A 16,382-nucleotide genomic window follows, 5' to 3' on the forward strand; every position below is an offset into this window, starting at 1 on the left:
TGTCAATACGAAGAAAATGCCAACTTATCTGTGTGGTACTTCTGTCTTTCTAGTTTGAGTTATATATGTAGTTATATACCTTTATGTTTCTCTTCTGAACATTAGCTAATAGTTAAATGTACATAGTTATTGTTTTAAAGAGATCAAATAATTTTGTTGTCTACCAATATCATTGTGATGTAACATCATACAGAACTAAACTATGGTGATTTCTTTCACAAAGATTACTCCAAAATGCAAACATTTCAGGAAAACTTGAGAATAGATAAGATATCAGTAATAATAGATAATGGAAATAAACAGAATGATTTCCGACATTGCTATAATTAAGGAAGCCGATCTTATTTTCAGACATTATGCTAACTCATTGTTGCAGTTCCATAAGATCGCAGAAAAAGTTTTAGATACTGAAAAATAGGATTGTCAACGATGAAGAGAATATCAATTGCAGATGTAAATGTTCAAGAAGTGGCATTGGGGATCAAAATTAAAAAGTAACTAACATTCATATCAATGACTTTCCAAATTTGAAACCCTTTATATATATATATATATATATATAAACAAATTTGAAACTTAATTATGCAAAAATCAATATAATATATATATATATATATATTCTGAAAAGAACAACAGAAACAGAAAAAACTTTCACATAGTTTTAAACTAAGTACATATCAGAATATCCAATCCCTCTTTCAAAATGAATACCAGCTCCCCTACCATGCAGTATGCACTTGAACCAGCAGCTCCAGTTGGACTCCACGTTGATGCTGTAATGTCATTGAATGATTGATGTGCCGAGCTTGGTCTGTTTTCTTTTACACAATTTACGAGTTTTTATACCAAATTTCTAAAAGTAATGGTTGCAAGTATTGCATCCAAATTCGACCACAAAGCTTGAGATACTTTTCTATCCAACATATATAATGCTCTTCAACTTCCACTTTTTCGAAAATTTGAATCAAGGAGAGTAACCAGAAACAGAAAGAAAACCCTGAATGCGAGAATCAAATATTTAGAATCCCAACATTCTAATTTCTCATCCAACAGCAAAAATGGGCTAGATCATGAAGAGAAATAAATGAATAAATTAAATAGTAATTTGCTATGGAACAGATATTTCCTCCTCTCAGAGCAAAAATTTCAGACCCTACAATGCTTTAGGGCCATTTATGCAATTACTTGGCCTGACTTCAGCTTCTTATGGAATTGAATTATCATCATTTTGCCACAGTTAGGATTTGACAGCAGTTTGGTTAGCCCTGTCCTTAACAATGGTCTGAACGAAGAGCTCCCCTGCCCTATATGATGATCGAACCTGGAACATTAAACATATTTTAAAAGACTTTCATGAATGGATAATTGTATCTGGAAACAGCTATTATGAAGAGAAACATCAACAAACCAAAGATGAAATAATAGAAAAAAGCTTCACCAAGTGACACGAACACTAATTACCCCAAAAAAAAAAAAAAAAAACAAAACAAAAAAACAAAAAAAAAAGTGACATGAACACTGGTAGGTATACGCAAAGCTATGCTATCCATCAAGTAAAACTATTCACCAGTTGTGGTCCAAAAATGGTCTACGTTTGTTTCATGATAAAAAGTATCATAATCAACTATAATAATCCATGCTCGCCTTAGATCGATTTGCATTGAAGAAAGGATATAAAAAGATAATCATTTTCATCAAGAACAGTAATAGTGACAAAGATCTTACCAATGGCCCACTGGCAACATAGCGGAATCCTATAGACTCCCCATATTCCTTCCAAAAAGCAAACTTCTCTGGGGTAACATATTCCTTGACAGTCAAGTGCAATGGAGTTGGCTGAAAAATTTACCCAATTTTAATTCAACAACTTCATCATTAACGATGGACTAAAGCAAATGTCCATTTTTTTCATAACACAACTACCATGGCCTAAAGATCAGAAACAGCTATAAAACACAGCCATCAGAGGACACAAGAGGTTACATTGCAAAAATCCAAATGTGAGTTAAATAGTTGCTTTATGCAAGAATTACTCTACACTAATAACAAGAAATTTTGATTATTAACAAACCTGTAAATATTGACCAAGCGTTAATATATCAACATCTATGGCCCTTAAATCAGCAAAAGCCTCCTTTAACTCATCATCTGACTCTCCAAGACCCAGCATTATGGAAGATTTTGTTACCATACTCTTCTTGCTGATCTTTGCGTGTTTTAGAACAGATAAGCTCTGCTCATACCTAATTATTAAATGGAATATAAAATCAAAACTAGCATTGCAAATAAGACTTCACAGAGAACTAAATAATCTTTAAAAACAGATGTCTGGCTATAACAACTAAGACAAGCTAATGAATAAGACAAACCTGTCTAGGAGTTTATCCTAAAAGACAAGCAGAAAAAAGCCTATAATGCTCAAGAGTCTCTCTACATCTAACCTTTCTCCCCCTAAATTCTTGGCATTTTTCTTAAACTCCAAATGTAACCAGCCCAGTTAATTGAGAATTTTGTGCATTATTAATCCCAGAAAAGATTTCCTTCTCTGGATGTATAAAAAAATCCAATTGAATGGTTGGTGGAGGAGCATGCAATTTATATACATATCATATACCCCTAACCCAATAATTTGCATTCACATTCACAAGTTTCAATTGCACAACATTGAAATAGCAGAACCATCTCTAAAATCAATTTAGGTAACCTATACTTTTATTTTCCATTTTGCTTCAATAAGAAATTCTGAATTTGATAATCAGAACCTAAATTCGAGGGAAAAAAGAGAATGCAGAAACAAAATAGTAAAAAAATATTCCATTACCAGGCAAAAGTATCGGGCTTCAAATAAGAAAAATGAATAGGATAAATCTACAAACTCAGTACTTATTTAAATGTGCAAGAGCGTGTTTTGTACTGCTCTAGCTCTTGAACATCCCAGCACCTCCCACCCACACCCCACCTCCATAACACCCTCCAGCTGGGGCCAGCATGTAGACCCAATTTGAATTCATCACAATTACACTCTTTCTTACCTATATCTCTATAAAACCATCAAACCCCTTTCTCCTAGCTAAACAACACAACTGAAAACCAGCCAAACCAATAAGTTGTAATAGCTTCTGAAAATGGCATAATACCCAAAAAAAATTGACAAAAATTTTACTTTTAGAATGTCAAAACAACACAGAAAATACAGGTTTTACATTTCCAATGATATCTTTCAAGATCACATATCTCCAAAACCAAGACATGATTAAATCATGTATGCTCATGTATGCTGGGTGTTAAAATTGGCAACTCGAACAGAGTCACTTAAATAAAATTCTAAAACCATCAAAAATTCAGGGCGTGGTGCAAGTCTATAGAAAAATCAGCCAAAATTGGAAATATCAGTTTGAAATATAGATGTGAACTAACATATTGCCTGGCATTACACAAGTAAAAATTAAGAAGCCATTGCAAATAAAGCCAATTGAGAGTGATAAAAAAATCATATAAACAGTAGATGTTGGATAATCTAAATCCAGACAAGTATTTAAGTATCTTCAAACATATTTTTGGCTCACATAAATTAGTAACTTTTCACTTATGACAAGTTTCCAAACCAAATAATCAGCAAATAAACCAAGCATACTACGGAAATCAGTTTAAAAAATAAAAAAAAAATAAAAAATTCAGTATGGTAGCTCACCCGGCTCGAGGGTCTCGAACAATTCGTTGAAGCCGTTTCACAGTCTCAATGTTGTGTGCAAAAACATCTAATCCCGAGTGCACCAAAACATCTACAGCATTCAAGTCACCCCGAAAGTCAGAAGTTAAACACTCAACCATAATTTCCGGCTTAAGTTCCTGCAAAAATTAGTTGTTTAACCACTAAATCAGTGCCCTCAGCTCAACATCTTGTGCACTAATACTGGAATACCAACAACGATCAAAGAAACAGCAAGCAACTAAATACTATCTAGACATAGATATAGAGACCTTCAGAGCTTTCACAGTCTGGGCAAAATGTCCACTTCCACCATCAGATAGGTCATCACGATCTACACTTGTCAGAACAATATAATCCACACTGCAAAAAACGCAAAGAAAAATAATTGTTGATGGCAATAATACAACGAAGGAATTATACGGCTTAACTTATAAACGCATTCCTAACTTTCAGAAGCCATAGACCCATATGCATAATTCGCGTATAAGGCTCAAGACCCAGCGGTAACTTGCATAGAGACTTTTTGACTCAAAATGGTGAACAATATAATCCACACTACAGTAAATTCACAAAAGAGAAAGTTCATCATACAAAGACAGAATCATGATTTTAAAGCTAAAAGTATCTTACTTTCACTTGCTAGAAACCTATTTGTATATTAGGCTAAACATCCTGTAGCAAGCTTGCATAGAAACTTTTGTCCCAAAAATAACATGTTCATGATGGAAACACAAGATAATCTGCAAAATGGTGAAAGGGAGAACCTAGCAAACATAATCCAAAGACAGAAAACAATTACCAAAAATTTTAAGCTAAAACCATTTTTAACTTTCACATGCCATAGCTCATATGCAAAGCCTGTTTGTCAAAAAAGACAACATTTTCATGATGGGAAATGGTAAAAGAGAGAACCTACCCCCAAGCAGCAATGGCAAGAGCGGTGTTAAGGGGTTCCATGGGATCAGGAGGAGGAGGGTTTCTGCTGGTTTTGACAGCACAGAATCTGCATCCTCGAGTACAAGTATCACCAAGAAGCATGATAGTGGCAGTGGCAACACCATCCCCACCTCCATTCCAGCACTCTCCAATGTTGGGGCACTGGGCTTCTTCACAAACCGTGTTGAGCTTCAAACTGGAAAGCGATTCCTTAATTTCCTGAAACCTCTCTCCTTGTGGGGCTCTCTGCCTCAGCCATCCGGGCTTCTGTACATTTGGGTCTCTCCCAGTGTGAGGACCCGAATACCCATTCGCCTTCTTGGCCGAATCCACGGCCTCACATCGGATTCTGAATCCCAAAGTTGGCAGCTTTATGGACATGGGAATGTGGGGTTTTGCAATTGGATTTGAAGAAGAAGAAGAAGAAGAAACAGAAAGTAGTGAAAACTGCTGGGATTGACAAATCATCTCTATTTTTCTATGAGTAATTCTAAGGAAAGGAATTTGGAAGTTGGGTTTTCATAAAAATGCAAGCTTTATTAGTCCAACACAAAAAGAAGAAGAAGTAGAAGAATTTGGGCCAAGATAAAAATGGCAGCTTCATTAGTCGGATACAGAACGAGAAGAAAAAGAATAAAGGAGGCTTTGGTTTTTGCGTCTGAGTTTTGCGCGTGTTTTGGGCGGGAATTTTCTATTCCCGTGAGTACGAAGCCTCAGTACTCATTCCACTAACTGTCTAACACGTGCAATCCTTTTTTCCACATCAGCCAATGCAACTAATTACCACTTTTCTTTCACCGTTGAATTCCAAATTTCCAACCAGATATGAAATTATACCCAAAAAAAAAAAAAAAAATATATATATATATATGGTATGGAAATTACTTCGTGATTGCGTATTCTTTTTTCTTTTTTCTTTTTTTAAATAAATAAATAGAAGAACAGTGTTTTGGACAAGGAAGAGAGCAAACGTGGCAAGAAGAGAGAATAAGACACTTCTTATGTGGTTAAAAATAATAAGTGTTAGTCAGTGAATGGTTGGAGTAATGAAGTCCAGGTACTCCGTGAAGTAGTAGAACATTTTCCACATTTGTGGTTTGGACCTTGAGATCTCCGTCCTTGATTTTTGTTTGGTTTAATTTTCAAAACCAAATTGAAATTTTTATCCACCGTTCAACAACTTTTATTATTCTTGTTTAAAACTTTGATTTTTTTTTTTTTTCCTTTTGTAAAAATCTTTTTCAATTATTAACAATCCTGCAGGCTTAGCCTACTAGTAAAATTATTAAAAAAATATCTTTAATTTAAAATTTTAAAATTGATCTGAGTGAAAATCTCCTCTTTCGAAAATATTTCTGTAAATATATATATATATATATACATTGTTTATTCTAACATTTATGTCAAAAAAAGTATAATTGTTATTTGAAAACAAACTTGAAAATTGAAAAAAATTATTTTACATATAAAATAAGTAAAGCTTAAAACAATAACTCAAAATAAAATATATAAAGTGATTTATAGTTTGATTAGTCAAGCCATTAAATAAAGTGAAATTAAAATAAAATGTGAGAGGCTATAGTGAAAAATTTTACAAAAAGAAGTTGCATTTATGTAAAAATTTAAAATAAAACTAACTAAATTAAAATTTAGCTTATAATGAATTGTTAAATACAATGAGTAGAGTTCATAATACTAGACTTTTTAACAAAGCTTTTTAAGAAACAATCTAGACCTTCAATTAATATAATCTAACGGTATATAAATATATATGTATATATATATTTGCCTTTTAAAAATTCTTAAATTTTTATGTTCAAATCCAAACATTCTTTTAAGTTTTATCATTTTCTTAAGTTATTTATTTTTTTAAAAATGATTTTTTATCTCACTTAATTAAAAATTCCTCTTTTCTAATTAAGTCCTGATCATATTTTTATCTCCTAAAACCTAATTGAGGATTTCTAATTCTAATTGACAGAAATACAGCAATGCATCCAAAAAGCTTAAAAAATAAAAAATAAAAAAATTGCTCCGAGTTTAGGGTTATGAAACTAGGTTTTGTTGCTAAAAACTTAAGTTTACAGCTAACCTTTTACTAAATTGCATTTATATGAAAGTGACATAGATTTTTCTTTTTCTTGAATTGTTTTGCAGGAAAAAAATACAAAGGGACTAGTAGATTTTTTAGTTTTTTCATATATATTCAAATTTTGAGTTTATGAGTTAACGATATTTTAAATAATAGTAAAAATTAAGGAGGAGAGAGAGAAAGAGAAAGAGAGAGAGAATTATTGGATTGTATTACTTTTTCTCTTTCACAATTTTTTTCTCTAATAGATTCTACCCTTTTCTTTGTCTAACAATTTTACCCATTAGAAGTAGAGAATTTAGAAATCTTATAGATGGTTTTTGAGGAGAGAGAAATATAGTTGGAGTTTAATCAAGAGAAATAAAACTTTATAATATATAAAAGTTGAATAATGAGTGAATATAACTCCCATGTGTCGTCATGGAATTCTTTTGAATTCTATCCAAAATCATTAAAAAAAGGCTCATCTCCCTCCTTATTATTTCTTGCTATTAATATGGTTAAATAACAATCCAGAATACTCATCCATGAAACAATTATGTCTTTGCCTTCTTATCATTAAAGAAATTTCACTAAAAAAATAAACTATTAACCAAAAAGAAATTTCATAAAAAAATTAAATACACTAATACATATTCATATATGGATATGTAACAAATGAAATTTCAATATCATTAATATATATAAATTTCAATAATTAGATTAATCTTCTTATTTGATCTCCTTAAAATATATATAATATTAAAAAAATTACATTATGAGGTAACGTTTTGATAGGGCAAGAAATAATAATAATAATAAAGTAATTAAATTATATTATAAGCATTTAATATAGAAAAATTAATTACTTGTAAGGAATAAAAAATACTCAAAATAAAAACATTAAAAATTTATAATATATATTAATATCTTTATTGGTTTGCTATATTTATTTTGTTGTTAAATAATCAAAAGTAATAAAAAAAATTTATATAGTAATTAATAATGAAATTGATCTACTTATTTATATAATTTATATATTAATATCTTTATTGCTCTCTTATATTTATTTTATTATAAAATAATAAATTACCTTACAAGGTAAAAAATTGTGTATAGGGTAAATAATAATAATAAAGATAATTATATTATATTATGAAAATTTAATATAAGAAAAGCGAAAAATAAAATAAAAAAAGATAATTGGAATAAAAAATATTGAAAAAAGATTTTATAATCTATGTATTAATATCTTCATTGTAAAATAACAAGATTTTATATATAATAATTAATAATGAGATTGATCTACTTATTTATATAATCTATTCATTAATATTTTTATTGTTTTGTTATATTTATTTTATTGTAAAATAATATGAATTAACTACTGTAATTAATAATAAGATTGATATTCTTATTTAGTTTCTTTTTTAATTTTAAAATATAAGATAAAATGTGTATATAATACAAGATATTATTATTATTATTAAAGATATTTCACATAAAAATTCTATAGATTAATATATATGGATATGTAATAAATAAAATTTTATCATAAAATAATAAGATTAATGTACTGTAATTAATAATGAATTAATAAACTTATCAAAAAATTTAAAATGAACGATATATTTTTCATTATTATTCAAAAAATGCTTAATATATATATATATATATATATATGTTAACGAAAAAAAAAAACACTTAAAGAGGATTTATATAGAGATCATCTATAGTACAGATTGTCCACATACAGATCTATAGTATTGACAACGGTTTTTGAAAAATTCAATATCAATACTATCATACAGAAATAACATTGACGATGGATTTTAGAAAAATGGTTGTCAATACTATGGGTTTTTATGCAAACCATCCGCACTGTAGACGACCTCACATATATATATATATATATATATATATATAGTTGCTTTTAAAGTGTAATTTTAAGATTATGATAATATATATATATATATGGTTTAATACACATGTATGTTTGCCCAGCATGTGGTAGTTATAAACCTGAGGATTGGCAAATATAGTGCACAATAAGTATCAACCATCCTTTCCTCGGTTGAAAGACGATTATTTTAGCCATGGCAAGTTATTGGCAATTGGCATCACGAAATGCCAAGGTGACCGATTGCAAGTTTCTCTGTTTAATCTCCCCGTCAAGTAATACTTGTAACGCCGAGTATTGTCTGACACCATTGGTATATCGTGTGATACATCAAGTATATTTTTCATGCATACGTGTATATATATTATATTATATATGTATGTACCACACCATATGGGAAGCAACAATCCAATTCAACCATGAATAGCTTAGCTTCATAACTCTGCTGGCTACGAGTTTGAGGGTTGGACAACCATCATAGATAACCATCCCAGACTGTATTGGTAATAGAGTATCTGAGACAGCTGATATCATGTGATCGCATATTAACATGTTATATAGCATTGTACGTACTCTGCTACGAGTGTGTACATTTCGTAGTATATTTATAAATTTTAAAATTTTATTTTATTTTATCCATTTATGATTATATTTATCAAATATTATATAATTGTTGTTGTTATTATTACTATTAATCATTATTGGTATTATTATTGTTATTATTTGTTACTATTTTTGTTATTATTATTATTGTTATTAATATTGTTATTGTTGTTGAAATTATCATTATCATTGTTATTATTTTTAACTGTTATTGGTGTTATTATAATGATCATTTTTAGTATTATTATGACTATTATTATTTTTTATTATTATTGTTATTATTACTATTATTCTTATTATTATTACTGCTTGTTATTATTTATTATTATTATTATTATTATTATCACTATTGTAAATTATTATTGTATCTATTATTATTATTTCTTATGATTATTTTTAATGTTGTTATTATCATTATTATTATTATTATTATACGGTAGCTTTCAAGCAAATATTATAACCTTCGGGTAAGAATTACGACCTTCAGGCAAATATTACAACCTTTGGACAATTGTAGTAGCCCTCAAGCATGTTACACTATTATTATTGTTAATATTACTATTATTACTGTTGTTTTGTCACCCTTTTATCTACATTTATGCAATGGTATGTTCGTAAAGCAATGTTGAAATGTAGTACTATACTAAGTGAGTGGTATGGGTGGACATGAATATTTAAAAGTATTATTTGTTTATTAAATTATTTCTTGTATATATATTCTCATACTTTGTTATTAAAGTTCTATTTTTTTTATAGAAAATCTTATAATAAAATGCGAGGAATAATGTGATCACTATGCGAAAATTGAGATCTAGCGATCTAACTTAGCAATGCTATAAAATAAAAGTGTCTGAAAAAATAAAATTGCGATGCTAAAGCAAAAGCGTCAGTTAAAATTCTAAAAATATATGACGCATTGAAAAACCGTCGAAGTTAAAAAGTTGCTAAAAATAAAATATGCGACGCTGATTTTCGGCGTCACTGAATATACATCTGAAAAGCGTTGCCTTTAATACTGTGCTTATCTTTTATCTGAATCATAGTGTTTAAATGCTATACTCATGCAAAACAATTAACCAACCACTTTATCTATGTTTACATAATCAAAAATTTTAATTATATGAATAAAAAAATATTTTGCTTCATATATTTAAAAAATATTTTCAGTACTTATTTGTAGATAAAAAAAAAACTAATTAAAGAAAAAAAAAAAAAAGAGAATAGACGACACTCTTTCTAAAAAGCATCAAAAAGTGACGCCCATTGTAACATTTAACGACACTTTTTCTAAAAAGTGTTGCCTATTCTAACATTTAATGACCCTTTTAATGCTCTCCAAACATTTAGGCATCGCCTATTCTAACATTTAACGACCCTTTTAATACTTTTTTAGAAACAACGTCGCTTATTTGTATATTTAGTGACGCTTTTATTAAAAAAAAATACTTTTTTTTTTATCATTTTGAAAGTTGCTTTTAGTTTTATCAAATTAGGATTGTTTAATAGATAAATTCATGTAAAATAATTAATAAACAATGAAATTCAAATAAATATTTGGATAACAACCTTATATTTTAAACAAATGAAATATTAACTCATATAATAACTTTATTATTTTATTAATTTTCACTTTTTTCATTTTATATTATTTTTATGTTTCTTTCATATTTTTGGAAAAATATTAAAAATGACTGGCAATTTTAACTTTTTTTCTTATTATATTATTTTTACTATATTATTTTATTTTTCTTTTATATTTTTGAAAAAAATATTAAAAATGACTAAAAGGGGAGTTGAATCCAAGCTCTTTAAGAGCTTAACAAGTACCACACCATCAGACCAAGTGTGCAACTTGTGTTAAATGGAATAGAAAATTAATATTAAACAAAAGGCAAATCGTTCCTTAAAAAGTGTCGCCTCATAACCAACATTTAGCGATGCTTTTATAAAGTGTCACTTATTCAAGGATTTAGCGACGCATTTATGAAAAAGAGTCGTTAAATTTGCATATTTAGAACAGGCGAAGCTAAAGGAAGTTATTGCGTCGCCTGTTCCTTTAATAAATAGAACAGGCGATGCTAAAAAAGTAATTACATCGCCCGTTCCCTTTTTTTGAAAAATAAAATAAAATAAAATTTAAAAAATTTACAATTTTAAACAGAAAACAAACTTTACATGAGAAACAAAATAATTGAACAACCATCTCAGTTATATTGCTTAAATATTTTCACTGCTTAATTGAAGTTTAAAAAAATCCTTTAAAAAAAAAAAACCAAAGAACAAGCGACACTAAAAGTGGTAATTGCATCGCCTGTTTCTTTTTTTTTTTTTTAAATGAAAATACAATTTAAGAGATTTGTAAGTTTAAACAAAAAATAAAATGTACTAGGAAAAAAAATTATTTAAAGAAAAAAGAAAAAAGAACAAGCAACGCTGAAAGAAGTAATTGCATCACCTGTTCCCTTAATAAATATAGAACAGGCGATGCTAAAAGAAGTAATTGTGTCGCCTATTCTCTTTTTTTAAAAAAAAAAAAAAGAAAGTAAAATTTAAGAGATTTGAAAGTTTAAATAGAAAACAACTGTACATGAAAAACAAAATAATTAAACAATCACCTCAGTTATATTGCTTAAATATTTTCATTGCTTATTTAAAGTTGAAAAAAATCTTTTTTAAAGGGGAAAAAAAAAAGAATAGGTGACGCTATCAGAAGACTATGCGTCACCTATTTCCCTTGTTATTAAAAAAAAAAAATACAAGTTAAGAGACTTACAACTTTAAACAGAAAATAAATTGTACTTGCAAAAAAATTTATTTAAATAAAAAAGAAAAAAAACAAATGACGCTAAAAAATTGTTATTCCGTCGCCTATTACTTTAGAAAACAAAGAATAGGCGACGCTAAACAAAATAATTGCATCGCCTGTATTTTAAAAAATAAAAAATAAAAATACAATTTAAGAGATTTGCAAGTTTAAACAGAAAATAAATTGTACTTGAAAAGCAAAATAATTGAACAACCACTTCAGTTATATTGGTTAAATATTTAAGCTGGTTATTTGAAGATGAAAAAAAAATCCTATTTCAAGAAAAACAAATAAATAGAATAGGCGACGCTATCTAAAGACTGTACGTTGCCTTTTACCCTTGTTATATATTAAAAAAAAATAATACAAGTTAAGAAACTTACAATTTAAACAAAAAATAAATTATACTTGGAAAAACAAATTATTTAAAGGAAAAAAAAAAGGCGACGTTAAAATATGTAATTACGTCACCCAATCCGATTTTTAAACAAAATTAAGTACTGATTACAGAAATTTAAAAAAGTATAAGGTGACTCCTTTAGATGTGAATGAGTCGTTTGAAATTATCTGGCGACTCTTTTAACATTAAATGCATCACCTGTTCTTTCTAATTAAACAAAAACAAAAAAAAAAAATTAATGGATTTGCAAATTTTAAATGCAAATTAACTATCATTGAAATCCAAAAACCTAAAAATTCATCTCATTGAACATACTTATGTAGAGAAATTGGATAATAAGTTCTTGTTTGATTAGATCAATTATACATTTGGTATATTCTATCTCATCAAATTAGGTCGTGAGATATTTTGTATTTCATATCTACACATATATGTGAATAATTGAGAAAAACATTGACAAAACTGTTTTCTGTTTTTGGATCAATGGAATTGATGTTTATTGGATTGCAACGTGAATATATTTGTGGATGAAATTTCAAAAAACTAATTAAAGCTTACAAAGAAATAATAAAAAAAGGATTCAGCAATGCTTTTAAAATGAAAATGCGTCGCCTTTTTTTTTTAATTTAAAAAAAAAAGAACATTTATGAGACTTGCATATTTTAAAAGCAAATGCAAATTTTAAAATCAAATAAAGAACAAAGTCATATTTAAAGAACAAAAATAAAAAATAAAAAATAATAATAATAATAGAACAGGTGACGCTATCAGAAGACAAAATAGATATTTGTACATTACCTAATAGATGTTAAAATTCGAAGCGATATAAGAGAGACTTAAAGAGTGGGATATTTCGGGTTAAATTTTTCATTTGCCTACATTACCGTTGGAAAGTTGTGTTTCTCTGTGTCGCCTTCGTGGTTAGCTTGACTTCTTCTTTCTTCATCTCCATCATTTAGGTGGGTTTCTTTTTTCTTTGTGGTTGGTGGTGACATATAGTGGGTTGGTTTTTTTTTTTTTTCTTTTTTTTTCCATTTTTATTGTAGGTTAGGTTCGTTAAGTTTTCTTAATCTTGCTTTTGTAGATATTTTGTTTGTGATATTGCTTGACATTGTTTTGCTAAGTTCAACAAGTATTTTATATCGAAGATCAACTTGATTTGAGATGATCTGTTATTTTAACTTCACCACAACATCGTACTTTTGTTGAAGAAGATGTTCTTGACTATACTACGATGGCTCACAATCTATTTGTCATACAGTTGTCAAGTGTTGATGAAAATGATAATGAGGATGAATATGAGAGTGACTATGTTCGTAATGACTGTGATGGGATATGGATAAAAAATATCTTCTAAATAAATTGGTACATAGATTTATTACTTATGTTTTAAGTAATATTTATGATATTTACTATTATTTATTTAATTAATTTTTTGATCCGCTTCATTATGAGTTTTTCACTTTTAATTAGGAAAAATATGCCCTGCCAAATCTTAAGAACAATGGTAATATTTCTTAAATTTTCATTGACTAAATTACTTATTAATAATAATATATATTTATTTATTTTGCATAACTGTTAATAATTTTTTAATTTTTCCATATGCAATATGAGAGCATAATATCATCAACAAGAAGATGTCAACTTCCATCTCAATAACTATGCATTCATGGAAGTTTAATTAATATTGTTTTTGTTTTTGCATATACAATAGTTTACCAAATTGTAAAAATATTTCATGAGATAATATTTAATTTATTTAATAATTATTTTGTTATAAAAATGTTTATTTTAAATTTTTATATTCTAATTGTTTTGGATGAAGCTAATTTTTTTTTTGTATTTTAATTATTTTGTATTTTTACTATTTTAATCAATTTTCACAAAATTAAAATAAGCAAATTAAAAAAAAAGGCAATGCATAAAAATAAGTGAGGCATTTTGAAAAGTGTAGCTAAAAACTCAAAAAATGGGCGACGCATTTGACAAAGCATTGCTAAAAACTCAAAAAATAGGCAACTTATTTCAAAAAACATCGCTAAAAAAGTCAAAAAATAGGCGATGCATTTCAAAAAGCGTCGTTAAAAACTCCAAAAATAGGGGATGCATTTTAAAAAGCATTGCTAAAAAGTCAAAAAAAATAGGCAACGCATTTGAAAAAGCATTGCTAAAAACTTAATATTATGTGACACTATTAATGCGTCATCTTTTATCTTATAGTTTTAGCGACTAGACGTTAGGCGACACTTTATAAACGTCGGTCTTTATTTTGATGTATTAATTGCATCATCTATCACTGCGATTCAAGTAGTGGATACTATATAGGAGTGTTTTTTGTGTAGAAAATTTTTGGAATATGCTCAATCTTTATGAGAGATGCTATTGAATTTTCGGTACAATGGTCCGGTAGGGTTTCCCCTAGGATTAGAGTTTATCTAGGATTTTCAATAAAAGATCTTGAATGGGTCCTAATGCTATCAATCTAAAATGTTGTCGTATCTAATTCATTTTTGTTTTAATGAATGGTTAAGATATAAAATTATTCTTGGAGTTTAAATGAGCACAAACAAGGTTTACTTTGCCCTGTTAGGGCTCTAACACTTGAACAAACTTATTAAATCACCAAGACATCTTTAAATATTAGATGTTGAGGTAATTAAAAAACTAAGGACAAAGGTTTTAATGGTTTTCCCAACATTAACATTCCTATAAGAGGCTCACTGTGCATATATATATATATATATATTTATACACACACATATCTAGTAACAAAGGTTTCAGCAAAAAAATATCTAATAGCAAAGGAATTAGGGATGATTACATTTTTGCCCTTTTCAATCAGATTACCTTTTCCAGTTTTCCTTATATACGACAAAACAAAACATCTCACATTGCTTTCTAAACTATTATTTTTCTATCAATAAAGTCTAATCATGCATTTTAATATAAAAATATTGATTAAATTAAACTTATATAACTCATGGAACTCTTCTTCAAAACTGTCTTATTGTATTTTGTTTTATTTTGTATAATATGCTTGGTTAATTTTGTCGAATTTATGAGAAAAAGTGTCATAGTTAGGCATTTGACCTATTTTGATGGACAGTTTAAAAGATATTGTCATATGGGAGCAAGGTGTAAAATGTACCATAATATGAAGGGATAAAATGTAATTACCTCATCTCAATTGTTTTTGGGAAAATTTTATTTAGATTCTTTTAGTTCTGGTATAATTACATTTAAATCCACACATTTGGAAAATCATCATTAATTTCCTTGTAATTTTCTATATTTATTAAAATAGACTCGTTTATCAAATTTTTTTAATCAATTTTTACAATTAAAAACTAAAAGAAGATTAAAAATTAACATTTTATGATTGAATAATACCATAAAAATACAATTATAGCTTTTAATTGTTAAAATTAATTGATAAAAACTAATAAATGGGATCTAAATGAAAATTTTTTAAAAATCTGAAATTTATCTGTAATTAGGACAAAACTGAAGGCGTCTAAATGAAAGTTTTCTATTAATTTAAAAAAAAAAATGTATAACAGCAGTTGAAGGCAATGAATTTCCCTAACAAATATTATAGATTTTTGTGTATGGGTTGTGGATATAATAGTAGCTACATGAAGTTCATGTAAATTTAAAGTTTGTAATAATCAAGAGGCAATAAGACTGATTCCAAGCAAGATGAAATGAAAAAGTAAAGGTATCCACTTGTGCTGTGGCAAAAATTGAGACTTTCAAATTTAATTGAAAGATAAGATTTCGATTTGATATTGATGCATGCATGTTTTATGAATCAATGTTAGAATTATAATAAATTGTCACATTTGAACATGAAAGAGATGTGATATTGTGGGGATAGTCTAGTAGTAAAAGTTATTGTTTCTTCATATAATAATCTAATTTCCCCATGCTCAATATCAATAAATAAATAAA

General features: G+C 27.9%; 1 protein-coding gene across 2 annotated transcripts; it reads right to left on the reverse strand.

Annotated features, from left to right (window-relative positions):
* Positions 1–580: 580 nt before the first annotated feature.
* Positions 581–5,270, reverse strand: LOC107421919 (lipoyl synthase, chloroplastic). Of its 2 annotated transcripts, XR_007242290.2 has the most exons (7): positions 4,629–5,270; positions 3,982–4,072; positions 3,692–3,849; positions 2,072–2,243; positions 1,726–1,836; positions 1,186–1,321; positions 581–997 (listed from the first exon to the last, which is right to left on the reverse strand). XR_007242290.2 is itself a non-coding variant. In XM_016031277.4 (6 exons), the coding sequence occupies exons 1-6, from the start codon at positions 5,114–5,116 to the stop codon at positions 1,238–1,240; spliced, it is 1,104 nt and encodes a 367-aa protein (XP_015886763.3). In that variant the 5' UTR covers positions 5,117–5,269; the 3' UTR covers positions 581–1,237. The 2 variants fall into 2 exon arrangements, 1 of the variants encoding a protein (XP_015886763.3); XM_016031277.4 differs by having other exon boundaries at positions 581–1,321; positions 4,629–5,269.
* Between the last annotated feature and the right edge of the window lie 11,112 nt (positions 5,271–16,382).

The sequence above is a fragment of the Ziziphus jujuba genome, chromosome 3 (genome assembly GCF_031755915.1).
Source record: "Ziziphus jujuba cultivar Dongzao chromosome 3, ASM3175591v1".
NCBI lineage: Eukaryota > Viridiplantae > Streptophyta > Magnoliopsida > Rosales > Rhamnaceae > Ziziphus > Ziziphus jujuba.

What these genes read in the sequence shown, in the direction of transcription:
- LOC107421919 (XM_016031277.4), bottom strand. Translation starts at nt 5,116, where the DNA reads ATGATTTGTCAATCCCAGCAGTTTTCACTACTTTCTGTTTCTTCTTCT. An exon ending in CTTGCCATTGCTGCTTGGGG is followed by an intron (nt 4,073 to 4,628) that starts GTAGGTTCTCTC and finishes CGTTTTTTGCAG; the next exon opens with TGTGGATTATATTGTTCTGA. An exon ending in GTTCGAGACCCTCGAGCCGG is followed by an intron (nt 2,244 to 3,691) that starts GTGAGCTACCAT and finishes TTTAATAATTAG; the next exon opens with GTATGAGCAGAGCTTATCTG.